Genomic DNA, 26,899 nt, shown 5'->3' on the forward strand with positions numbered 1-26,899 from the left:
GTAGTCTGAGGGTTCAACAATGTTACTAAGGATGCAGGTTCTTTCCAACTTTCTTCTTCCCTGTTCTTTTTTTTTTTTTTAAAGATTTTATTTATTCATTTGACAGAGATAGAGACAGCCAGCGAGAGAGGGAACACAAGCAGGGCGAGTGAGAAAGGAAGAAGCAGGCTCATAGCGGAGGAGCCTGATGTGGGGCTTGATCCCAGAATGCCAGGATCACGCCCTGAGCCGAAGGCAGATGCTTAATGACTGCACCACCCAGGCGCCCCTCTTCCCCATTCTTAACTTGTTGGGTTTTTGTTCTTAATGATGATTGCCTCATGGTTGCAAGATGGCTACCAGAGCACAAGGCATCACATCTGCATTCAAGACAGAAAAGAGGAAGATGCTACGCCATCTGGTATCTGTTTCTTTTATCAGGAAAGCAAAAAGGTTTCCAGAAAACGCAGCAGAGTTTCATTGGCCAGAACTAGGTCACATGGCCATCCACAGGGAATAAAAAGCTTAGAAAAGCAACTATCTGGCAAAGAAGAACAGGATTGCCTGATAATGGTTCTCTATTCTAGTGGGAAGTTTTCAAAATTCTAGTGCCTAGGCCCCCCTTCAAACCAATTAGATGAAACCACGGAGGGGGAGCAGGAATCTGTATGTGCAGGCAGGGATGAGAGCCACAGCCTGGATCATTCAAGAGTCATTGCTAGGAGAGGCACTTTGTCATCATGAGAGAAATCTAGGTTTCGTTAAAAAGAGAAGAAGTAAAGAGGATGGGTTAGGAAAGAAAATAACAGTGCCTGCTACACCCTTCACCTTACTATCAGTCCCATAACTCTACTTGAAAAGACTTATTCTGATGTTCCTTCTGACATTCATTCATTCAACATTTAAGCACCTTCTGAGTTACAGGACCTGGGGACAAAAGATGGATAAGTTCCATAACTTAGAGACTAGTGAAGGGGGCAAACATGTGAGGGGAAAAAAAAATCCATCAAAATCCAATATACCAGGGGCGAGGAGAGGAAGGAAACGGGAATCTGTTCAGTTTTACAAGATGAAAAATTTCCGGAGACCCATGTCACAACCTCATGACTACAGTTAACACTGCACACTTAAAAATGGTGAATTTTATGTTATGTGATTTTTACAATGAAAAAAAACAAAAACAAAGCAAAATCAATCTGGTAAATAAATCCTAATAGAAGAATAAAGCTAAAGAGCTCATGGGAGAACAAAGAATTTTTTTTTGAGAATTTTTTTCATTCATCAAAATCTTTGAAAGTGGGTAATGATCCAACTATCTTTTTCAGTAATCATCTGTCTCGTGATTTCACCCTTTATGACCTGATCTTGGGACATCCACCTTGCACAGAAAGTGATCGACAAAGGCAAACGCCAGTTGCTACCTTCCCAGGACACCCAGAAGACACCATCACAGGAGAGGAATCAGCAGGCCACCCAGCCTGAACATCAGACCAGGGGACGTACCAGTCTCAAAAATCTTTGAAGGGTTCAGCCTGTGCCCTTTTTCAGTCCTCTTTATAAATACACCAGTATCTCACTAAGGATTCCATTCATATATCCGAAAATATTTAAGGCATTCTTAACCTTTCCTTCATTTCAGGAAGCTAAACAATTTCAACTCCTTTAAGCCCTTAACATAAGATTCATTTTCCTTAGTTCCTTCTTCAATTTTTCTTCTTGAACTTCTCTACTTTCATATCCATGTCAAAATGAAATGATTATACTAGTCAGAAAAACACTATATTAAATCATATTAAATAAATATGAAATTCGTGGTCAGTTTGCAATCCATTTTTAGCAGTTAGGCTTAGAACAGCTAGGTTTGGATTAACCTTGTGCCTCGTCTGTCCTTCTCCATTTTTTTCCCTTGCATTTGCTCCCACCGGCTTTATCCTATTATTGGGACATTTTTTCTCAAGTATTTGAATATCACTCTGATGGCATCTGGGTAGAAGGCTAACCACAAATTTCCCAATCAAGTTATCACCTCATGCAGTTTTCAACAAAGTTATGTGCATGAATGTTTTTATTCTGTGTATAACCAATTTGAAAGAGCAAATACTGATCGTATTGAGCAATATATTTAAAACATATGGGTGTCACATTGATCTGGAATTGTCTGGATTAACGATGGTTTCTAATAATTTGTCATAAGTGCTTTGTCTTCTGAGGAAATCCAGCTCTTCAAAACCGTCACTGCTATTTTCACAAAGAGCCTCTAAATTTGTAACAGCATCTCCCCCCTCCTCCAACACACACATTCTTTCACAACTTTAGAAACTCATCATTTAAAGAAGCCAAGCTCACCACCACAGTGAAGAAGACTGCTGCCAACTTAAAGAGTATGCGTGCTCAGCTTAAAAAGTCTGGGAAATGCACACTAGGATCTCCATCCAATGTAGACAACCAATATAACATCCAGTACAAACTACCATCTACTATCCAGATAAGAGATTCTGGATAACAATTCTGATTAATGTGATTAATCCCTGTGCTAGTGCAAAGCTACTACTATTTTAAATTTTTCTTAAAATCTAGAAGAAAGTGATCATCCAAAAATACAAAATCGAGACTGTTAGGCCCAACCCCTGATTCCCTGATTCAATCCCCATTAGTTCATCTGCAATGTCTACCAGTGCTTAAATATTAGACACTTGGTTTATATAAAATTTATTATTCCAGGTGAGGGACAAATTCAGCTGAACCCAGCTGTTGACTGGATTTCCATCATTTGAAACTGGCCTGCATCCCCATCCTATGGCTGATGACCCCACGCCGCTCTCTGTACATTCCCTGGTAATAGACCCACACACTTAGGTTTCTCTCACCAGCTCTGCTCTGAGTTTCTGCTTCTGCTGAATTTTCTCAGATCAGAGGCATCCACAGTCCATGTAAAGGGTGCTGCCTTTTTTCCACATCACAATACCCTGGTACTTTGAATCCTAAAATACCTCAGGCAAAAAGCTATGTTTTGTCCATTTGTTTTACTGAAAGTTGGGGTCACAGAAGAGGGTCCAACATGGTAGCACCAGAAACAAATTTAAATTGAACATTGAATATCCTTAGAAGTTCTTTAGGTACCATACTAAGTCCATCTCTCACTGGTTGTTTATCCCCACCAGCCTCAGTTTCCCACGCTGCTGTCCCACACATCCCCTTTCCTTATCAGATTTTCCCTCTCACAATATTCTCTATCTCCTGTTGACTGTTATGCAGAGCAGTTTAATAATTTGTATATTTCTCTGGTGGGTGACTTGAAATCTCACTGAATTCCATCAAGGCAATTTCCTAAAGACTATTTTGTACCTAAGATGAATTCTGAAGCCAGCTTTTAAGATTTTTCCCAACCTGGCTACATTTAGATTTTGAAGATTCAAGATAATCTGTATTGTATAAGTTAATTAGAGTGACAGGGCAATAAAGCAACATATCGTAATAACGATACAAGTATTATCTGCCTGTAATCTAGACGCTCATCTAGTACTAAATAATTTCTGGCGCTACGTCCTATTCTGAAGGTATTTCATGGAAGAACCAAATGATGGCCTAACCCCATGTTGCAGGTTGCATGCTTTTATTTTGTATCTATATTGTTTTCTGTTTAGCCAGGTAATTCATATTATTATAAAAAATCATAACATTAAATATAAGTAGTATATTCTTAATTACTAAATTTGAAACTTTCTGAAAAAAGAGTGTCAAAAGGCAAGCCTGATTATGTGTGGATATATATCAGAAAAAGTTTTCAAGGGTACTAAAATGGTTTTTTTCAAAATAGCACAAAATGTCCACAAGCAGCGAAAAATTATTGCCCTCTAACAAAAAGAAAAATAGAGAGAGATGAAAACATAATAAGCTTGCTTGCTCCACAGTCCACTCTCAATTCTCATGCCAACAATGGGAGAAAATTTCACTGAATTAAGCCAACGTGCTGATAAAATCTTCAGATTCTATTCTGCCAAATACCATTCACAATAAAACAAGGTACTCTCTAGCGGTATTTCTGAAGAAATAGAATCTGTCCCTTGGTTGTTTTTGTTCAATTGCAGATCATATTTGCTTGAGTTTTAAGGTGATTCTGTTTAAATTGCCACTGATAACACAGGCAAAATAAATGACCATCTACTAGAAAGGAGTGAGTCTTACTGGAAAATGGAAGAGGGAAATACCAAAATATGGGAATCCTAGCCAGTTTGGGACATTTCTGGGGCTTTCCTTGTACTAAGAAATAGGAAGATTGGTAATAACAAGCCTCTAATGGAAAATAATTCATAGTAAATATGCACATAAATACAGCACAAGGAAAAGGAATATTAAAACAACAGTCTGAGTGAGGTGAACATAACTGCAAGAAGAAAATGGCTTTGTTTTATTTAGGCAATACAGTTCATCCAAGTAAATTGAAGAAAATTGTATATTCAGTCATTTGTTCAGTCAGCAAATGTAGCAAAGAAATAATTTCCATACCCTCTTCCAGCTGGGACATTATAAGGGTCTATCAGATATAAATACAGTTTTATGAGCTCAAAATGTATTTAAACAAATAAAATCACATCAAATACCCCAGTGTTTTGAAATATGCATTAAATGTATGTCACACTTTTCCCAAAAAGCACTGGATATACTAAAGTCTATTTGTATATCAAAATAATGAAATAATAATTTCATGTGCTGCATAACTAAAGCAAGATAATACATATAAAAGAATTGTCTCTCTAGATCAAGGCAAGGAGATTGCACCTTTTGAATTTTGATGCTACATTAAAACCACAGTAACATAAACAGTAGTGAATAAATAATGTTCCACAAGTATTTATGCACATAATGCAATAGTTTTCTGCTAAATTTTCTCTTTTCTAACTGTATATTTAAAGGAGTACAACTCAAGGTGGTTATTGGGTACATATAAGTGGTTTAAATGATTACTATACAACCAATAGCTTTTTCTCAAATTGGTTTTGCAGTTGCAGCCATAAAAATACGTTGATTCTTTCACAATCTATATTGACTTGATTGGAATGTGTGTCCAACAGACTTCTGTGTCTGTATCTGAGGTTTTACCATGATGTCGTAACTCCAGTGAATGCTAAAAAATTCATGAAATCTTAAAGTTACTACCCTGGGTTCTGTGAGCAAGAGTTCACTGTATCTCCATCGTGTGTATAAACCTTGGGGAAGTGAGTTTCAGAAGATGGAGAATCAGGGTGCCATGGTGGCTCAGTCGGTTAAGTGTCTACCTTCAGCTCAGGTCATGATCTCAGGGTCCTGGGATCAAGCCCCACATCGGGCTCCCCGGTCAGTGGGAAGACTGCTTCTCCCTCTCCTGCTGCCCCCCCCCACTCAACTTGTGTTCTGTCTCTCTCTGTCAAATAAATAAAAAAAAAAATCTTTTAAAAAAGAAGAAGGAGGAGAAGAAGGAGAAGGAGAAGGAGAAGGAGAAGGAGAAGGAGAAGGAGAAGGAGAAGGAGAAGGAGAAGAAGAAGGAGAAGGAGGAGAAGGAGAAGAAGGAGAAGGAGAATGTCCTGATTTGGCAAAGATGCTCAGAGGTACATGAAAAGCCGCAAACATAAATGCTCACTGGACTTTAGGATAAGTTCATTTATTCAACTCCATTTATTTATTAAGTGCCTACTATGTGCCAAGCCCTGTTGCTTTCCTTTCCTTACCATATATTGCACTGCATTGTCATCCTCTATGTGTCTCTATTAGCAATCCAGCTCCATCATCATTACCCCCCATTAAACTGAAAGTTTCTCAATGGCTGGAACCTTGTCATATCAACTGATACACTGACATGGACTCAGTAAATATTTATGAATGAATAAATAACAAAGTTGTAAAATACATAAATAGAAGCATGATAGAAAAGCAGCAGAGAACATTCTGGAAGATGTGGCATTCTTCTTGAGCCTTAAAGGAAAGAAATGGAAGAGATGAGGGAACAGTATAAGCAAAGTCTTGGGAGGAGGGAAAGAGTGGACATTTTGGAAAAGTTGGCAATTGAATCCATTGGGATACAGCAATGGTTTCTATTCTCTTGGGGAGAAGGAGTCTGGCTCACCACCAACCCCACTCAACTGTACCAGAACACAGGGGGTGGGAGGGGGTGGGCAAGCATGACATATTGAAAAGACCCTAAAGGTCATTCTGCCAAGTATTCCTAGTTAAGGAACATTATTTATAAAGTATGTGGGGATGATAAAAAGGATGCTGAGGAAGGAGGGGAAGTAGCAGGCAAAAATTGCAAAGAAGTTTATCTTTGGGGTCCTTCTATCCCCTTACTGCCCTCCATTGGCCTCAATCCTCTACTCTTATCCCCATACCTCACTCACTCAGGGCCCCTGCTGGTGTCGTGGTCACTGCAATCCCTCCTAGCTGAGGAGGACTTCCTTAGCGAGTGACCTTCCATTTAGTTACCTCCCATCCAATTCAGCACACACTGACTGAGAAACTACCATAGGCAGGCCAGCATGCTTGCTACGGACACCCAGATCAAAGAAGTCATCCCACCCTCAAGGATCTCACAACCTAAAGCATTTGCATTTTAATATCTAAGTACATATACCAAACACTTTTCTTTAAAGATTTTATTTATTTATTTATTTATTTATTTATTTATTTATTTGAGAGAGAGGGGGCCTTGCGAGAGCATGAGTGGGGGGAGGAGCAGAGGGAGAGAGACAAGCAGACTCCACGCTGAGTGTGGAGCCTATGGGGCTTGATCCCATGACCCTGAGATCATGACCTGAGCCACTTAACTGACTGAGCCACCCAGATACCCCTACATCAAACACTTTTAAGAATTAAAGGAATTGCCAATTGCACCAAAACATGGAGATCTCACAGCAAATAATCATGCCCTAAATTCCTAAAATGGTCCCACTTAAAAGTATATCTGTTGTAAAATTGTTCCCGCCAACTGCCAACTTCCTACTTGTTGCATATGCAATGCTGAAATAGCAAAACTCAGCTGGCTATGCTAAGCATCTATAGGGATCAGCGGTTCTTTTTCAGTAGAGACATATTTTATGAGAAGCAGAAATGATGGAGCAAAGAGTATTTGAGTAATGAGGAGAGAATGCTAGGCAACTCTTCTCTCAGAAAATCAATTATTTTCTCCCTAAACAGGAGAAACTCCACCTATTTCACCTCCTCTCAGGCATTGTGTGAAAGGCATTCTTGCAAGTGCTGTGCTTCAGGAAGGCCCAAAGGTGAGTAAATGCACTTGCCCTCACCCCCACCCCCAACTGCGGCAAGAGTAGCCCCTGACCTCGCTGACCAAACACTCCTGGTGGCAGAAAGACAACAGAAGAAGGGAAAAGAGGATGTTAGGGGAAGATTGGCTCTGTAGGATTGCAGCCTCAGCTCAGTAGTGGTTCTGTCCAGTGAGGCATGTGGCTAGCCATGGAGAAGTCATTTCTTCATCCACCGTGGGCAGCACCACCATAACATTACCCCTATCCACCTCTCTACCTTTATCTCTATCAACTTCCCAACTCATATAATTATGCTCTAATAACACCTAACTGATGATGTGGCTGTCCCCCACCTCACCACATACATACATTTGTATCTGTTGCTTCTACTACCTGAAAGGCTACACCACTGCTAACACCCCTACCCCTACCCTCTGTCCCCAGAGAGTCATTTAACTCTTACACAAACTTCGATGCTTGGCTCAGGAGTGATTTTCATCAGGATGCTCTCCCTGCTGCCGTTCTGTGCTGCCACAGCATCCTCGGTACATCCTCATTAAATCAACCTTACCATTCTCTAAATCCCTTAAAGTCCAAACCCTTGCTTACTCATCTTAGTATCCTCAAGACTTAGTGTGAGGACTGGCAGAGTGGGTGTCCAATATTTACTGAACTATGTCTGGGTGCTCACCATCTTGGGTACAGAATGTAGGAAGTGCTAAGGTGGTTTCATGGGTCTCCCCAGACAGAGTTGAGTGTCAGGAATCCCAAAGCATTAAAGAAGTTGGGATGAGCTATGTCAACTGCCAAAAGAATGAGAACAGAAGTCTAGAGGAAAAAAGAGAAGAAAAAAGAAAAGAAAAGGGAAAGGGAAAGAAGGGAAGGGAAGGAAAGAGATAAGGGAAAAAAAGGAAAGAAGGAAGGAAGGAAGGAAGGAAGGAAGGAAGGAAGGAAGGAAGGAAAAAAGGAAAGAATTTGTCAAAATGAAAGGATCTCAGAAGAAGTTCTAGGACTGAAACTTTGAAACACTCGTGTGACATGATTCCATAAGAATTTTCTTACTACTGTCCCAGTAGACCAGGAGCTGGGGAGGAAGAGATAATTTGCATAGGTCCCATTGGGAAGCACATGAGAGGCACTTGCCAGAAAGATAGTCATTTGTTTAATAGTTTCTATATATCTTCATATAACTATATATATGATTTCTATATAACTTCATATAACTACAGAGCTAATGCAATGGTGTCCACTTTGTAATACGGGTTCTATCCCTCCCAAGTAATGTTTTCATTGCCAATTGAAAATTCAAAATTAAAGAAGTCCCTTCAATACCGTTAAGAGAGCCAATTAAATCAGGTGGCTCAAACTGGATGGTGCATTCATTACCTTGGTTACCGTAGTAGTGCAAGAAATGTGACCTGTTCCATGAACATGAAAACATTCAGTTGGAGAGTGGGAATTTCTGCTCTTGGTCCTAAGGATTCCCAGCTTTGGCCCAATTCTTGGTGAAGACAGAATAGGGCTCCTTATTTGAGGAGAGTAGTGGGGCAGGATGGAGAAGAGGAGAGGAGAAAGTTGGGAGAAATAGAAGAAAGCTCATACTGGCTATCAAGACCAGCCTCGGCTGTGCCACTAACTGTCCCTTGGCCTGTCTAGGGATCAACTTCCTCGATTTCAAAAAGAAGACAGATGGATTAGATTGATACGTATCTTTTTATAGATCCAATAACAGGTCCCAATTGTATCCAGTCCATCTGTCATTCTAAACAGTTCCACATGCCTAATCAGGAAGTTCCAAGCAGCTAACCAAGAAGACCCACACCCACCCCTCCCAGGGGACCGGACTCCCAACCCCACCCGGGGTTCTCCCCGCCCGCGGGCTTCGGGCTCCACCCGGCCCTGCGGTCCCCGCGCACACCTCCGGGAACTCGGGGATGCGCCGCGCGCGCCCCCAGGCCACGTGACCCCGAGCCGCGGGGCCGCGCGCGGGCCGTCATGGCGGCGTTGCGGACAGATTCCGGCTGGCGGCCTGCAGCGGGCGCCCGGTTTTTCTGCACCGCGGGCCGCGGCCTGGAGCCCTTCCTGATGCGGGAGGTGCGGGCGCGGCTGGCGGCCACGCAGGTGAGTCGGCCTCGCTGTGCGCCCCGGCGGGAAGGAGGGCGGCCCTGCTCCCTCCGCGCCAGGGTCCGTGTAGACCCTGGAAAGCGACGCGAGTCCCCAGCTCTCAAGCCCCGGACCCACGGAGGCGACAATCCCGGGCCTCGGAGTTCTGACACATCCTTTATTTACTGCTGGAAAGAACCGCCAGTCGTTCTCCCCTCCACATCTATGACCGCGTGTCTCTCACGCCTGTAGTTTTTTTTTTTGGGGGGGGGGGGGGGTTGAGGCGAGTTGGTTCCTAGATTCTTTAAAAGAAGGTATAGGATAGTGCCTGTAGTTAGAATTCGATCTGTCATAGTTAGAAGCCTTTCTCCATCCTTTAAATACAAATACTGTCTTCAGGGTCAGTTACTTGACTCTTGCCAGTTTCTTGATCCTGACTGTATTTACTTCATGGGATTGTTGGGAGGATTATATGATAGAGGGTACCTCAGGCACACCGTCAGCACCCAGTAAATAGTAGCTACAAAAGTAACACGGTCTTGGAGGCCTCACAGTCCAACTTCTGGAGGAAGTTAACAGTTGCTGGTATCTATCCGCTCATTTCAATGAAATGAAGAAGGTTTTAAACTTGAGTTTAGGTTCTAGAACATGCAGAGATGCTTTCTTGAAAGCAGAGGGAAAAGATGTAATAGAAACAGGCTCCAGTAACTTGATGGGCTCTATATGACAGTGTGAATGATGTGTTTTTGGAAAAGGAGAACTTCTAAATGAAATTGACCACGCCACTCTAGCAGCCCCTACAGCGTTGGAAGCCACGAAAGGATTTTCCGCCATGGGGGAGTTGGAGGCGTGGAGGATAGAGGGGGTCATGAAAAATGGCATCAGTCTTAGATTACCAACCATTTGTGGTTTGGGTCACAGAATTAAATAGAACGCTAAATTTAACTAATCTAAAAAAGCAACAGTGCTGACATTGATTAAGCATTAAATATGTGTTAGGCCCATGTTCTTAGGTCTTTCCTCTGTATTCACCTGCTTAATTTTCACAACAACCCTATGAGATAGGCTCTACATTTAAAAGAAAAAGAAAATGAAGCACAGGTAAGTCCAATCAATTATTCAAGTCATGTAAAGTGGCAGACCTGGGATTCAAACCCAAGCTGTCTGTGAACTCAGCCATGAGTATATAATCATGTTCAGCCCAGGCAGGCCAGTACCTGGGTCCAGTTCCTTGACTACTGTACAACTGTTAAATCATGCTAAACTGATTTTTTTAATGTTAACTTAGAGTTCTTATTATGAAAAATAGAAGGCTTGACCCAATTGGAGTATGTCTAATCAGAAAAATGATCTTCTCTGCTTGTTCTCCATCTTCTGTAAAGACAAAATGAGATATGGAAGGACTAAGTGGTTCATCACAGAAAAAAAAAAAATCAACTAATTATAGGGACAAACTTCTTGGCAATGAGAGGACTTAAATGCCAAGAGATTTAGGTATTTCCATATTTTGATTGTGTATGTTTTAAGGATAGATACGCTGGGACCCCTGGGTGGCTTATTCATTTAAGTGTCTGCCTTTGACCCAGGTCATGATCCCGGAGTCCTGGGATTGAGCCCCACGTTGGGCTCCCTGCTTAGTGGGGAGTCTGCCTCTCTCTCTGCCTCTGTCCCTCTCCCTACTCCTTTTCCCCCTCTTTTGTTCACTCTCTCTCTCAAATAAATAAAAGATATTTTTAACAAAATTAGAATAGCTATGCTTGAAAACGGAATCTGAACAAATAACCTCTGAAATTCCATCTCGGTTTCACTAATATAAACTCTCAAAGTTAAGGCAATCCCGAAAGAATAATGATAGCATCTAACATTTATAAAGCATTTAAAGTGGGTAGATACTTTTATATACATTGGACATGATTTAATCCTCAAAGGAATCCTATGTGATAGGTCATTTTTCCCTCCATTTTACAAAGAAATAAAGAGAACCTGATGCTACGTGGTGGGGCTGGGACTTGTATCTGAAGCTTTCTTGCCTTGAAGCTCGTGTCCTTTACAACTACATTAAATTATGGTGGGAAACTGCCCAGAAGCATGTAGGTTATTTTTGTAACAGCATGGAAAAGAGTGTATGTAGACTTTAGAGGCCAAAGATGTGTTCAAATCTTAATCTTCTTCTAATAGATTTTTTAATTTGGAGCCTCACTTCCTTGGATATAAAATGGAGATGATAATACCTACTTTAAAAGATTAGAGCAGGGGCGCCTCAGTGGCTCAGTCTGTTAAGTGTCTGCCTTCAGCTCAGGTCATGATCCCAGGGTCCTGGGATTAAGCCCGACATCATTGGGCTCCCTGCTCAGCAGAAAGCCTGCTGCTCCCTCTCCCTCTGCCGCTCCCCCTGCTTGTGCTCTCTCTCTCAAATAAATAAATAAAAAATCTTTAAAAAAAAAAAAAAGGATTAGAGCAATCCTTGAGATAAAAAATTGATAGCACGTGTAACACAATGTCTTGCAATTAGCAGGCAATCAATAAATGTTCCCAAAGAATGAGTTGCACAGGAATACTTAAAATCATTCATGCAGTAACAAGAGTCTGTTATAAACTTTGGTTTGCTTCAAGAGAATTGATATTGTAAAATCTGAATTTACAAAACAAATTAATTTAGAAGTGATTGTTTACTTTTACAAATGAATCACACCTTTCTAATCAGTGTTTTTCCAGTTTTCGTAAACATAAAAGTCATGTAGGGAGCTTGTTGAAAATGTGTGTCCCTTTTGCCACCCCCAAAAACTTTTCTTTCAGCAGGAATGTACTGAGCCCAGTCATTTGCATTTTAACTTGCAAACTCTTCCCTCCTCAGGGGACTGATTTAGGTGCTTCCCCCAACATGCAGCTTGCAATAGAAAATGTCCTGTGTACTCTGTTTAGCTTTTTATCATGGAGAATTTCAAACATATACAAAAGTAGAATAGTGTGGTGAATCTCACATACTTGTCAACCAGCTGCAAGAACGATCCCATAGTGAATTCTGCTCCATTAATGCTCCTCCCACTCCACCCATGTTATTTTGAAGCAAACTCAAGATACCACTTCATCTGCAAATCACTTCATCACAGCACTTGCCTATATAGTAGTCACTCTTATCCATGGGAGATACGTTCCAGGACCCCCAGTGGATGCCTGAGAACATGGATAGTACCAACCCTATATATACTATCTTCTGCTATATATACATACCCATAGTAAAGTTTAACTTCTAAATTAGGTACAGTAAAAGATTAGCAATAAATAGGCCAATTATAAATACACTGTAATAAAAGTTACGTGAACGTGGTCTCCCGCTCACTCTCACTCCCTCTCTCTCAAAATATCTTATTGTACTGTACTCACCCTTCTTGTGATGATGCGAGATGACAAAGTGATGAGATGAAGTGAGGTGCGTGACTTTAGGTTACTATTGACTGACTTTCTGAGGGAACTTCAGAAGGAGGATGGTGCTTCCGGACTGCGATTGACTTACGTGGCCTTACGCTGTTAACCTTACGTCAGAGCGGAGCTCATCTGCTTCCGGAATCCCGCGGTTGAGCGCGGTAACCGCAGGAAACGATAACTCCGGTTAACGGGACTACTGTATATCTAGAATGAGAGAACTCTTATAGCATAAGAGTTTATGATATAACATAGAAGAGATAATACATATACTGGCTCTTTTAAAATATAAACCACAATATCATCACACCTAAAAATAATTTTCTTAAAGATTTTATTTATGTATTTGACAGAGTCAGCCAGCGAGAGCGGGAACACAAGCAGGGGGAGTGGGAGAGGAAGAAGCAGGCTTCCAGTGGAGCAGGGAGCCCGATGCAGGGCTCTTCCAGGATCCTGGGATCATGACCTGAGCCGAAGGCAGACGCTTAACGACTGAGCCACCCAGGCGTCCCTAAAAATGTTTCGTACCAAATATCTAGTCTGTTCAAATTTCAACTCGTCTCATAAATGTCACTTTTGTTTCTAAGTTTGTTTATTTGAATGAGGCTGCAAATAAGGGCCATACATTATGATTGGCTGATATTCTTTTAAGTATCTTATTTTTCTAAAAAAATTTTTAAGTCTATTTTAATCTATAGATTTTCACTTCACCCCTCTTTTTCCCCCCAGCAATTTATTATTTGTTAAAGAAGCAGGGTTGTTTGTCCCACAGTCTAGAGCAAGGGTCGGCCAACTTTTTCTTTAAAGGTCCAGATAATAAATATTTTATGCTTTGTAGATCACATATGTGGATCACTTTGTGGTTTCTGTTACATGTTCTTTGTTGTTATTGTTTGTTTTTACATCCCTTTAAAAATGTTCTTTGTTGTTATTGTTTGTTTTTACATCCCTTTAAAAATGTAAAGACCATTTCTGACCCCTAGTCTAGAGCTATGCTATCCAGTAGGGCGTGCTGGCTAAAATTAAATTAAAAATTCACTTTCTTAGTCACATTTCAAGTGTTCAGAAGCCACATGTGCTAGTGGTGACTGCATTGGACAGCACAGGTTATGGAACATTTTCATCATCACAGAAAGTTGTAGGACTTCACTGCTAGAGTTTCCCCTGGTCTAGATATTGCCAATTGCATCTCCAGGGTATAGTTTAACATGCTTCTCTGTCTTCTCTGTTTCCTGTAAATTGGAATCTTGTAAGGTGTATCTAGAGTTTGGTCAGATTCAGGCTAGATTTTTTATTCCTCCTGGTGGTGGGGCAAACTTCTTTATAGGTTCCTGGGTATGTTTAAATATTTAATTTATATTGTATAATTTTATATTGTTATATGTTTAATATATTTTATATACATATGTAATATGTATTTATTTTACCTGGACTACTTTAAAGAAATATATTGGGAAAAATTAAGCTTTACTTTATAATAATGTTTAATGTATTAAATACTGGTATTTATTACAACAATAGTAGCAAGAACATTTTTAAGATAAAATCAATAAAATAGAGGTGTACCTAATGCCAGCTAGGCAGAAACGTCCTGTCAGTGGATTAATTTGTCTTTATTAACCCACATAGCAAAGACTTAAGCCAGCCAATTTTTAATTTTTTAGTGGAGTGTTAATGATAGATGGTAGTGGGTACATCTAACCAGATAATCAGGTTATTTCATAGTTATTTTATTTAATGGGATAATTGTATAAGGTTGATTGTTTTTTAAGATTCCCTGCATTTCTTGTAGATTGAATTTTTTTAATTAAGTAAAACGTATTTTTTAATTCTTCTAAAATGAATTTAAAAAGCTCATGTACCACCTCAGCTCTTCACTTAGCAATTTAAAATTAATTCTAAAACTAAATGGCATCTGTAGAGTTAGAACTTTGGTATCTCCCTATCTTACTATGCGTTTTTGCCTAAACTTAATCTTTTAATTTTTGTGTTAGATTTGAGTGCCTGAATTTTAAAAGAAAGGCAAAAAATGCTAACTGCTTAGATATGCTAGCTGATAACAGAACTGTTTTTATTTTAATAAAGGCTGTTATTTCATCTTCAAAAGTGTTAGACATAAAACCAGCTGGTTTTAGACACTTGGTTATGATTTAATCCCAAATGGAAAAAACAGATTGTATATATAAATAAATTTTCATTTAACAAGTATTAAGATGAAATATCCTAAAATGACACATTTCTCCCCTAAGTATTGTAATTGAATATGATCAGTTACAAGCAATAAACTAAAGAAAAAGGTTAACACCAGTTTCAGCAGTTTTTGAACTCATGAGTACCAAAATTCATTCTCCCTACTGCTTTAAGATATAGTAGTGTATCTTCACCAAAAGTAAACTGTATAGTGCTTTCATGATATATTTGATTCTCATAGTGACTGTTTTGTAATTTAGTAAACTACTTCTGATTACATGTGTATCACTTGTAAAAAGAATGTAGGCCTTATGTTAATTTTTAAGTAAAGAGAATATTGTTGCTTTTGGTTTTGAAAATGTATTTAGCATTTTAATGCCTCAAAACATTCTTATGATTTGATTCCCCAAATAAATTAAGCCTTTTAGTTCCTTTTAATTAACTTGATTGTCAGTCATGTTCTTTTTTTGTTGTTCTTCCCACCTCCCCAAAATGATGATATTTTTAGAGGAAGTTCACTGTATACAATGTTTCCCTTCATGTTCAAATAAGTAAGAAAAGATAAGATCTTTGTACAGTTAAATAACTATAAATTAATATCTAGATCACTGACTAGGTTAAAATCACTGGTCTAGAAGTTTGCATCAGTTTGTTTATAGAACTTGAATCTTAAAAACATACATATTCAGTAAAATATTTATTTCATTTTCCCCACAATCTTGGCAAGGTATTTCATGTCTGTTAGCTTGTTTTGTGATGGCTTTAATATCAGCTATATTTTTATGTCAGGTAACATAAAATCTAAACTTTTAAAAGTTACTTTTTAAAACTTTGTTTTCAAGTTCTAAGCATTTTGAGGTATATATTTAGTTATGACTTTCGTGGGAAAATGTCACCTTTGTAATGAGAAAGAAGTAAATTCTAGAAACTAGAAATTCTTATTTTTGTAACTTCGTTATCCCCTTAAATGTTGATTCCTAAACATTCTTCTCATTCCCTGCTTTCTCCATCTATCTTGGTCAGCTGCACTTCTGGTACCTAGCTGTTTGGGTTTTATTTTTATTTGTTTTTCCAGCTTTATTGAGATATAATTGACATATTGTGTAAGTTTAAGATGTGCAACATGTTGATTTGACTAATTTTTTATTGCAAATAATTACCACCATACCATTAGCTAACACCTCCATCCAGTCACGTAACTACCATTACTTTTTTGTGGTGAGAACATTTAAGAGCTATTAGCAACTTTCAATTATATAATATAGTATTAGTAGCTGTAATCACCATGCTGTACGTTAGGTCCCCAAAACTTGTTAATCTTATAATGAAGTTTTGGGTTTTACTTGATGTCAGCCTAGGGCTTCCTCTGCAGAGATTCTTCTTCATCAGGCTAGAATGGTAACCCCGGAAATTACTATCCCAAAAGCTTAATTAGACCATATCAGATCAAAAGTACAAAAATCCTTGGAATTCAAGTTCCCATTGAATGGGAGCTGCCTAAACACATGGGATACTCCAAATTCCCCATTACTTCAGTTCTAGGAGATAACTGAGAACCATCTTAGTCAGCCCATGGCCACCACTAAAAGGAAAATTTTAAGACAATCCACATCCATCCTGAGCTTGAGAGGATTGGGTTGATCCCAAAAGTTTTAGGAGTCCATTGGTTCTGAGCACCATTTGCCATACCTCACCAGACTCTCTATAGTCAGTGCATTTTTTTATTTTCCTTTCTTCCCTGGCTTTTACAACATATCCATCCTGTCTCCAAAGCCTCTTTCTGTGTGATGCGTATTTCGTGCTGTTTTCCCTTGTCCAGTTCCACAGCCAAGTCTCTCATTATTTCTACCTCAGTAATCTACTTCTTTGTCCAGCATTACAATCTACACTTAGTACTTTATGCCTCTTCTAAAGTAATTTTTTCTGCTAGCTAATTCAGTGCTGTCACAGCTTTCATCAAAAGTCGATAATGGTTGACCATTACCATCTGGGGTACGCAAATTTTCATGACCATCTATCAGGCTGGCCTGAGCTACACCATCCATCCACCCGACACTGTCAATCAGCACAACACAGCAAATTTTGCCATGCAGACTTACAGTTTACTTCAGCCAGGCTGTCACTACCACCTCTGCGTCGTGCCCTTTCTTCTCTTAGAGTCTCTCTTCCCAGATCTTACAGGGTTCTTTCCCGAGACTTTTGCTAATGATGGTTCCCTATTCAGGGCTACTTATTGTACCTTGTACCTACAGCTTATCCAATGCATTTATTATGTTAACTTTTTTTGTTTTCTTTTGGGTTTAATTCAAGTTATTTTCTTATAAATTTTACACTTTAATTTGTATGTCAGTGTATATGTATTAAATCATCATTCATCTTTAGGACATATGCTGGATGCTTCCTGATAGACCATGAGGTAGGTGTTTAATCAATGCCTACTGATGACTAGTCACCTGATTTGTCCTAGGAGTGCCTTTGCGCACACGCACACACACACACACACACACACTTTACAAAAGGTACCATGACATAGATTATGATCTTGGTCACTGTGTGACTTCATACAAGTTATTTAACCTATCTAAGCCTCAGTTTCATAGTCTAAGAAATGGGGGTGATAAAATCTACCTTAGAAGGTTGTTATAAAGATGAAAGGGAAAATCTATTCAGAGTGCCTAGGACAGTGTCTGACAAATAGTACATATTTTAGAAATGGTTGTTTTTATTGTCAGTCTAGACGCTGTGTTTTCATTCCTTAAGAGGGGGAAAAGGGAAGTGACTCTTACTCTGACACAGGACTACATAAATCTTTTCTGTCTCTAGGTTGAATATATTTCAGGAAAAGTTTTCTTCACCACCTGTTCTGACTTAAATATGCTGAAAAAATTAAAATCTGCAGAAAGATTATTTTTGCTGATTAAAAAGCAGTTTCCACTTAATGTTTCTTCTGTAAGTAAAGGTACGTATATGCCTATTGCGTTTAACCCCATGATGTATTGTACTCCAAAGTTTTCTGCTTGATAAATAATTTGTAGCTATTTCACATTTTTAAGATTCATTCATACCTGTGGGATCATTAATTATGTGTTTTTCCATATTTCCGGAATATTATCAACCATATTAATCGTATTATCAGCTAATTTTGTCTCTTTGCAATGCTGCCTATTTTCTGAGACTTAGTGTCCTAAGTCACATTTCTTTCATTTTAATTATGTTCAGACACCTTCTCTACAGATACATATGGTCAGATGCATTTATTTAGACCTAGGAGCATGTAATAACCCAGAATGCCTGGTTTTATAAGTTGATCAAAACTGTCACTTTGTACCTTTTAACCAATGAATTATATAATTGGAAAAAATACTATGTAATAGAATCTCCTGCTTAGGGGACCTTAAATTTAAGGTTTTGAATAAATTTATACCCATTTATAAAATATTACAGTTAAAGGGGGTGTACAAGATTCCTTCTCCACTTTCTAATTTTATAAATATGCTACTAAAATAATTTAAGGATCTTAATAGAAGCAAGGGTTAGATACTGTTAGACTAAACATTGCCTTAAACTTCATTTTAATTTCTGAGATCATGTAATATTATGGTCTGTACTAAACTGTGTCGATAAATATATGAATGGCAAGGAGTCAAAACAGGTCAGAAAAGTTATTATAAAGCAAATCCTAAGGTGTTTTACCATGGGGTCAATATAATTTCATCCCAACAGTCCACACATTCTCATCTTTAGAGAACGCAGCCATTACTCTTGGGTCACCTTGATGAACCTTGTTCATCAAAAAAAGATTACATTGTACTGAGCACGCTGGCAGTCCCTAAGTTATGAATGGGTTGTGTATCTGAAGTATTACTTTATGAAAACTCATTTTATGATGTACACTAATATTGTATGGTCTAAGATAGTTTCAATATTCATTTGCTCTCTTTTGCAATTTATTCTGTTTTTTTAACTTAGTTTTTATAGGCAAGATCAGCATTATTTCAAAAATCAATACATACTCTTGGTGTATGCATATATTGAAGATATAGGTATATATTATCATAGGACAAATGATCTTTCTAAAATATATGATAATTCTATAGGAATTTTAAAACAGTTTTGATTTTAAGTATGGAATATAAGAATGAACTTTATTTGCACAATATTCTTATGTTAAATTATATAAATTCCAGGTGAAGGTGAACTCAACTATTCATGTAGCAGTTTAGTAAAACTTATTTTAAAGAAATAAAGGTAATGGAACTTAGGGGTGTGAATGTAATAGACTGTCTTTAAGACTTCAGTGTAGGATAAACTGAGATCTTATTTATTTAGGAAAAATATTTAACGAAATGCAAAGACTTGTAAATGATGATCCAGAAAGTTGGTTGAGTGCCATTTCAATTTGGAAAAATCTTCTTGAACTTGATGCAAAAGAGGACAAACTTTCTCAGAGAGATGCTAACCCACTAAAAAGAAAAGTAGAAGAAAATGACATCATCAATCCTAAGAAATTAAAAACAAAACAAATGCAAGAGCTACAAGAGAGCAGGGAATGCCAGCTGGAAAAGCAAACGGACGAAGCAACAGTGGAGCAGGGAGATTTCCTCACTAATAGAGAAAAATCTCAAGAAGCATTTCAGAATGATGCTGTGAAAGCAGTTGCTGCCCCAAACCAGAAGGACTTGACTTTCAGAGTTTCTTGTCGCTGCAGTGGATTTGTGGCGAAGACCTTTACAGCACAGGTACGCTCACCTCCCAGGGTGAAGTTCCATATTCTGAAAGAATTAACCGCTCTTTAGATTTCAAATGAGATGACGGCCTTTCACAGAATAGATAACTCGGCCTAGGCAGATAACTAGGCCTCATTTCATATAATTATTTTTTTAAAGATTTTATTTATTTATGTGACAGAGAGACAGCCAGCGAGAGAGGGAACACAGCAGGGGGAGTGGGAGAGGAAGAAGCAGGCTCCCAGTGGAGGAGCCCGAAGTGGGGCTCGATCCCAGGACCCCGGGATCACGCCCTGAGCCGAAGGCAGACGCTTAACGACTGAGCCACCCAGGCACCCCTAATTTCATAAAATTAAATCCCTTTAAAAATACATTTTCCTTTTCAACTTTACCTCAGATGCTTAAGAGTCATGGTGTGCCATTCCATGTAATGACCTCCTTTTTTTTACTTTCTCCCTCAAAGTTTCCTTGAACTCATAGATATCCTTTACATTTGGAAATCCTAGTCATATTGTCCTAAGCTTTTTGGGTTTCTCTTCAGTTCTGTGTTTATTAAATGGTTGCTCTACACTACACCTTGTATGTGTGATTGTCACCAGGACCCAGACTGCAGAGACACACATGCGGTCAAAGTCTCAACTATCTAGGGGAGAGTGAACACCACAGTTGCCTTCAAAACACTTTATCACTTGGCTCTTAACAAAGTTCAGTGATATAAGAGCACAGGTCTGGGTCCTTTGGCAGGGCTTAAAATCAGATAAAGATTGAGTCTAATGCTATTGTTCTGGTAATTTGTAAACATATAGGATTGTAGTAGCTCAAATGGTTCATCTTTCGCCTTGCATTGTTTCCTAAAACCCACAATGATCATCTTTTTCGGTTCATGATCTGTTTATTACAAGAATAGAGGTTACACAGGAGTAGACATCAATGCCATAGAATGTGTTGGGGGTGGAAGAAGTAAGATGCAACCGTCTTGCCTTGAGCAGAAAATGCTTTCGTGTCGAATTTTAATATTGTAACCCTAAATTACCATCAGATAGTCTGACTCATGCTCTTTTAGTTTTTGTTTACATTTAAATGTAAAATTTTCATTTTTAGTATTCTTTTCTATAACTTTCTGCTTTTTCAGGAAGTAGGAAGAGTAATTGGAATTGCTCTTATGAAACAGTTTGGATGGAAAGCAGATTTGAGGAATCCAAATTTAGAGGTACTGAATGTTTGTTTTATTTTATATGCCTGTAACCTAATAGTTTGAAGACAACGTCAACTATCTGTATTGTACTTTTCAGTTTTGCTTGAGAGTTTTTTAAAAAGCATGTCTACATGGATCCAACGGTCTGTTTTCTCTTAGCAGTAGAATAGTGCAGATAATTTTGCGAGTACTTTTCACTGTGAAAAATGTCTTATCCAAATAAGATGTTTTGGGATGGAATTGTTTTGTCACAGTTGAATTTTTAAAAATTTATTATAAGGTGCAGAGATGCTCTCTGCAATTACTATAATCTGTAACAAGTCTCTAAAATAAAAAAATTCTAGCTAATGTTAAAAACAAAGAAAATGAATAGAAAACCAAAAGGCCCAAACAAAATTCAATAGTATTTTAATAGTGACTTTGTTAGGATTCTGGGATTATGTTTTTCTTTTTGTTTTCTCTATTTTCAAAATTAACTTAATGAGGTTAAGTGAGATTTTTTTATTGGAACAAAGTAAAACACTTATATGGGGAAACTAGTGCTAGCTATAAAAAATACTCTTCACAGGGCACCTGAGTGGCTCAGTTGGTTAAGGGTACAACTCTTGATTTCTGTTCAGGTCATGATCTCAGGCTACTCCGTGCTCCGCAGGAGTCTGCTTGAGATTCTTTCCCTCTGCCCTTCTCCCCACTCACGTGGTTCTCTTTGTCTCTCTCAAATAAATAAATCTTAAATATATAGATATATTCTTCACTTTTTTAAAAACCATCTGATAAATTTGACAGGTAGTTTAGTCATTGGCATGATTCATTGACTCATAAATTTATTCTTCTTTAGCTCTGAATGGAGTAATAGCTGGCCATATCAGAACATTTTGTGTTTTTATTTTTCCGTGTTTTTATTTGATATTTTCACTTTTACAAAGTAATGCCTGATGTATGTTCTTCATTACTGTCATGAAAAATATTTTGGGGAACCTGGGTAGCTCAGATGGTTAAGCGTCTGCCTTTAGCTTGGGTCATGATTTCCAGGCCCTGGGATTGAGCTCAGCAGGGTGTCTGCTTCTCCCTCTCCCTCTGCCTCTCTCCCCTGCTTGTGCTCTCTCTCTCTCTCAAATGAATAAATAAAATCTTTTAAAAAAAGAAAAAGAAAAATATTTTGACCCCAAGAATGTTTTGACGTGAGGGTGTCCTCCTTCCATCTCTCCTTTCCAGTTCTCTTATCTTACGCTCTGCTGGTTCCTGTCTCCCCATTCCCCTTGGCCCCATATCACTGCCTCAAAATTACACTTTTCTCATAGTTTAGCTCCTAAATAAATATAGCTAATTTAATTCCTATCACTTAGTGTAGTTAATAATAGCTATTAACATAATTGACAACAGTAAAAGCACACAGTAAAATTTGTGAGCAAAATTAACAGAAGAATCAAACCTTAATAAATTTTGTTCGGCAAAATTAAGAGAAAAAAATGTTATTGTGGGAGAAGCTAGTCTTAATAACATTTGACATATAAAAATATCAGTGTATACATCGGAAACCGGGGATGTACTGTATGGTGACTAACATAATATAATAAAAAATCATAAAAAAAAATATCAGTGTATCTTCTCTCAAGTATCGATTTTAAATAGAAAGGAATCCTAATAAATACTTTTGCTGAAATGAATAATGCAAAAAATTGGAAAGTTTAGCTTTGGTGATCAAGGATTTAAATTGACTAAATGGAGTCCATTCCAGGTCATTCTTTTCTTAATAAAAATTTGTCAGTATTGGAGTAATTCTGATTAAACTACATAGTAAAAATAACCTTGGGGTCAAAGTATTAGGGATCAGATGCTCTTGAGGTCAAACAGCAGAGTCAGAATATTCCATAAATTTCATCAGACTACAGAAGTAATATTCTAACTTTTAAAATTTAATTGAGCTACTAATTATAACTTGAGACATTGAATCCTCTTTATGGCCTAACAGAAGAAGGGTAGTAGAGAGGATGAAGCTCACCTACGGATAGCAGAGCGAGAAAAGGTCACCCTTGCTATGATCTTTTGGCCTTATTTTGTTACCCTGGAAATATATGTAGCCTGTGATGGTCCTGTGTGACCTCAAGTCTTATCTGAAGTTAGAATTAAGGTGGGTTTAGGAAGTCTTCTCTAACCCGCAATGCTGAAAAGTCTGATCCAGTTATGATAATTCACAGAATCTCTGGGAAGCAAGAACTCAAGGTCTCTTCAGAACATGAGTCTCCTTCTGCCTTGTATACTGAATGAGCCTCAGAATTTTTCTATGGAGTGTACTAAAAATTTACTTTATCTCTGCTCAAGAAAAAATACTGTGGAACGTCTTTCCATATATGATAAACAGGGCCTTAGATTTTTTTATTAAAATATAATTATTAAAAAAATTAAAAATAAAATTAATTTAAAAACAAAACATAGTTTCAAAATGGAAGTTTTCAAATTGTCAGTGCATTTGGTAATGCATTTCCTCTTCTGTTCTAACTTCTCTATTTGTTCTTTCAGATTTTCATACATCTAAATGACATTTACTCTGTGGTTGGAATCCCTGTATTCAGGTAGATATTGTTCTCTAAGCTTCATGTTTGTCCCTTAGAGTTTGTAAAAGTGAGAACTTTATGTTCTTATTTATAATATGAAACATCGATATAACAGAGGGGGGCTAAAGGCAAAGCATTTGAGTTCTTTACTTGAGTGTTTTCTTGGTGCTTAATGCGTATGATTTAATCTGGCCAGTTAGAGCTATAAAAGATTTGATTACAATCATTCACTGATTACGTGATTCATACTGAAAATTATATCTAATTCTTTCTATTATTAAATGATTTTCACAGGCCCTTAGTCTGTTGGCATCTGGAGTTTTTATTTAAATATAAAATAGAGCACTGTTCTTAAAATTCACATTTGAACAGTCTACAAATTTTGTTGCCATCATTCTTTTATTGTGGGAGAGTGTTTCCAGTTTTTCAAATCTACTTCAGGTATCTCTCTAATCTTGCAGGGTACTATATGATAATAAATGCAAATGATTCGTTTCCTTATTCTACAATATCTGTTGAACACTTATCATATAACTGGTACTTTTCTAGATGCTTTGGGAAGAAAGAGCTAGTTGGATGAATATAGTGATTTCCAGTTCCTTGGAAGCATGTAAATATTGTTGGCATCTTCAAAACATTTTATATGCACATCCCTGTGTACATAGTATAATGTGATATAGATTCCCTTTTTCTAGATTCTAGGCATGGAATATTTTTAAAGATTATAAAAATTCAATAGAATACCCTATTAGCTCTAAGCTCACATTTACGCATCTGTAAGCCAGGGTGTAAAAAACAATGCTTAAGGTTATTGTAATAGCTTTTCTCAAGCTCTCTTGTTCATTGCATTAGAAAGATAGAACAAATATTTTGAAAACTCCTATCAAATCTGGAAACACTGATAGTAGCAGCGATGAGGTAGAGGATAAAGTATGAAGTGATATATCATGGAGGCCAGTGGACTCATTTGGTAGATGTCTGCTTCAGCTCTTCATTCCGTAAATTATTTTAGACAATGCAATGTCATGCTTCATTTCATCTTTTGAGAAAGATGCAAATGAGCAAAGAACAAATTTATAAAAGCGATTTTTTCCAGAAAACAGATTTCGAGGGTTAGCATCTATTCAGCCCTGCTTCCCATACTTCATCCATATCACAGAACGGTATGTTCCTCTTGATGACTCCAGATCAGCAAGAAAAGTTACCATATATTCCATATGGGAAGGCAGGAAAGTATATTAACATTTGAGAAAGATTTTTCCCTCCTATGTGATTTGATTTTTTATAAGTCAAACACTTAAGAGTTTAAATTTCAGTTGTCCAACAAATTTACCTTTCTTTTTTTTTAAAAGATTTTATTTATTTATTTGAGAGAGAGTACAAGTGGGCGGAGGGGCAGAGGGAGAGGGAGAAGCAGGCTCCCCGCTGAGCAAGGAGCCCAACAACACAGGACTCCATCCCAGGACCCTGGGGTCATGACCTGAGCTGCAGGCAGGTGCTTAACTGCCTGAGCCATCCAGGCGCCCCACAAATTTACCTTTCTGAAATACCACACTGGCTGGTGAGACAAGGTGCCTATTAGAGAAGATATTTTTGTAATAAGGTTAAAATATTCTGTAACTTAGCAGATACGTAGCTGTATGTTAGATGACTGTGTTAAGATGAGTCACAGATGTGAACAGGTTAATCATTTGTATTTATATCATGATCTTCTTTACCATACAGTAATACTGGGTGTATCATCAGGTCTTTTTCTTTGTAGAGTTCCTTTAGCCAGCAGAGCTTACATCAAGACAGCAGGCCTAAGATCTACCATAGCCTGGGCAATGGCCTCTCTCGCTGAAATTAAGGTAAGAAAAATATTTGCATTCTTATTGATAGCCAGTTCCTTTGCATAATCAGCTGATTGGTGGACATCTCGTTTGCTTGCTTTCTTTTTCCTTTCTTTTTGTTTCTCTTTTTTTTTCTATCCGTTTCTTTCTCTTTCTGTTGCCCTTACATTTATCAACTGCTACAGCAATATGGTTTTATATATTGTTGAACTTCTGAGAGTATTTTGGCTATGAAAAAGCTGAGTCCAAAGATAGCTACATTTTTATTACTTCTAATCTTTTATGTCACAATCACATGGCCTATAAAACCTCTACTCAAATTCTAAGTTTTTCTCTGTGACCAAGATCTGGATCAATTTTTGGAAGTGTTCTGTGGATATAGAAAATAATTGTATTTTTTAGTCAAGGAATGTCTGCTATATTACTGTTCTATTATCTGCACAATTCTGAAAGAAGTATTTCAAAATCTCTTTAGGTTAGTATATTTATATTTTTAAGTTTTTGCACTTTTGCTAGTTTTTGCCTTAGTCAGCTGCTGTCTAGTTTGGTATATGCACATTTATGACTTTTATTGTTTCATCAGGAATTGTGCCTTTTTATTGTAACACAGAGTTCTCTTTATCTTGATTAGTGAATTTAAACTTAATTTCATGTCCTGTTAATATTTTTATTCCTTTCTCTTTCTTTGCATTTGCTGCATTTCTTTGCCACTTCTTTATTTTCAGCTTTGCTTTCAGTATGTTTTTTTAGAACACACAGCTCTGTTTTTATCCTCTCTGATGGTCTCTGTCTTCCCATGAGAGTTCAATATTATGACAGACATACTTGATTGTATTCTTCATTTTACTCTGTTTATAACTTCTTACACTGTTTCTTAGTTTTATTTTTGCTAGTTTGATCAAGTTACTTGATAATTATTTCATTGCTGTCCTTGAGGTTGGAGATCATACTCTACTGTTCTGTTCTACTAATGGTTCCTGTTCCCACCTCTCTCGATTAAACACATAGAACTCTGCTGTTTCTTCAAGACAAGATATCGACTCTTTTCTCTGTCAAGACACTGTTTTTAGCACCAAGGCACTCCAACCTTACCCTCTTTCCTGTCATAATATGAGGACCCTAGAGTGCTTTTCTTCTCTTCTCCTGACCCATCTCCTCCTCCCTTGTAACATTTTTATACCCTTCCACTCTCAACCCCCAATGACAAGACTGAAGTAAATTATTTATCATGTGTCAGAATTTCCTTTGAAATATGCCCCTCCTATTTCAAAAGTTCTTATTTCGCACTTACATTAAACAGCCTATCCTTAATCACTAAGCTCTAATTGTGTATACACACACACATTCTTGTATAAATACACAAAGACATATCACAAGGTGTGTCACTCCTCCCCATTGTGCTTCACTTTGTCTTTCCCTATTCAAGGTCTCTGCTCTGGTTTATTTGTTGCTTGGTTAAAGCCTTTTCTTAGGTAATTTCCTCAAATGTGGTTTCCAAATAATACACTGTCTGAAATTCCTATATATCCTCAAATTTGTTTTTCATCCTGGATACATACCCACCTTGGCTGGATGTTAGAGTCTTGAGTGGCAGTCCCTTTCCCTCAGAGGTCTGTAGGTGCTGTCCTGTTGCGCTTTACTTCCCTGTGTTCTTGATGAA

At 37.8% G+C, this 26,899-nt stretch overlaps 1 protein-coding gene across 6 annotated transcripts in view; it reads left to right on the forward strand.

Moving 5' to 3' along the window:
* The first annotated feature begins 9,193 nt into the window (after positions 1-9,193).
* The window catches only part of THUMPD2 (THUMP domain 2 tRNA and snRNA guanosine methyltransferase), a 37,084-nt gene continuing 19,378 nt past the window's right edge, over positions 9,194-26,899 (forward strand). For 4 of the 6 annotated variants that reach the window (XR_015725276.1, XM_045809016.2, XM_045809018.2 and 1 more), the window contains exons 1-6: positions 9,194-9,335; positions 17,754-17,889; positions 19,260-19,669; positions 20,790-20,867; positions 23,373-23,425; positions 25,170-25,257. Coding sequence is in view for 5 of the 6 variants with exons in the window: in XM_045809016.2 (XP_045664972.2) it covers positions 9,210-9,335; positions 17,754-17,889; positions 19,260-19,669; positions 20,790-20,867; positions 23,373-23,425; positions 25,170-25,257 (891 nt within the window). In the remaining variant the exon portion in view is untranslated. Of the gene's footprint in view, positions 9,336-13,715; positions 17,347-17,753; positions 17,890-19,259; positions 19,670-20,789; positions 20,868-23,372; positions 23,426-25,169; positions 25,258-26,899 lie in introns of those variants that run through there. The other 2 variants (XM_087863714.1, XM_045809017.2) reach the window with 2 other exon arrangements.

Source organism: Ursus americanus, chromosome 7 (genome assembly GCF_024610735.1).
Source record: "Ursus americanus isolate L20-20 chromosome 7, mUrsAme1.1.p, whole genome shotgun sequence".
Taxonomy (NCBI): Eukaryota; Metazoa; Chordata; class Mammalia; order Carnivora; family Ursidae; genus Ursus; species Ursus americanus.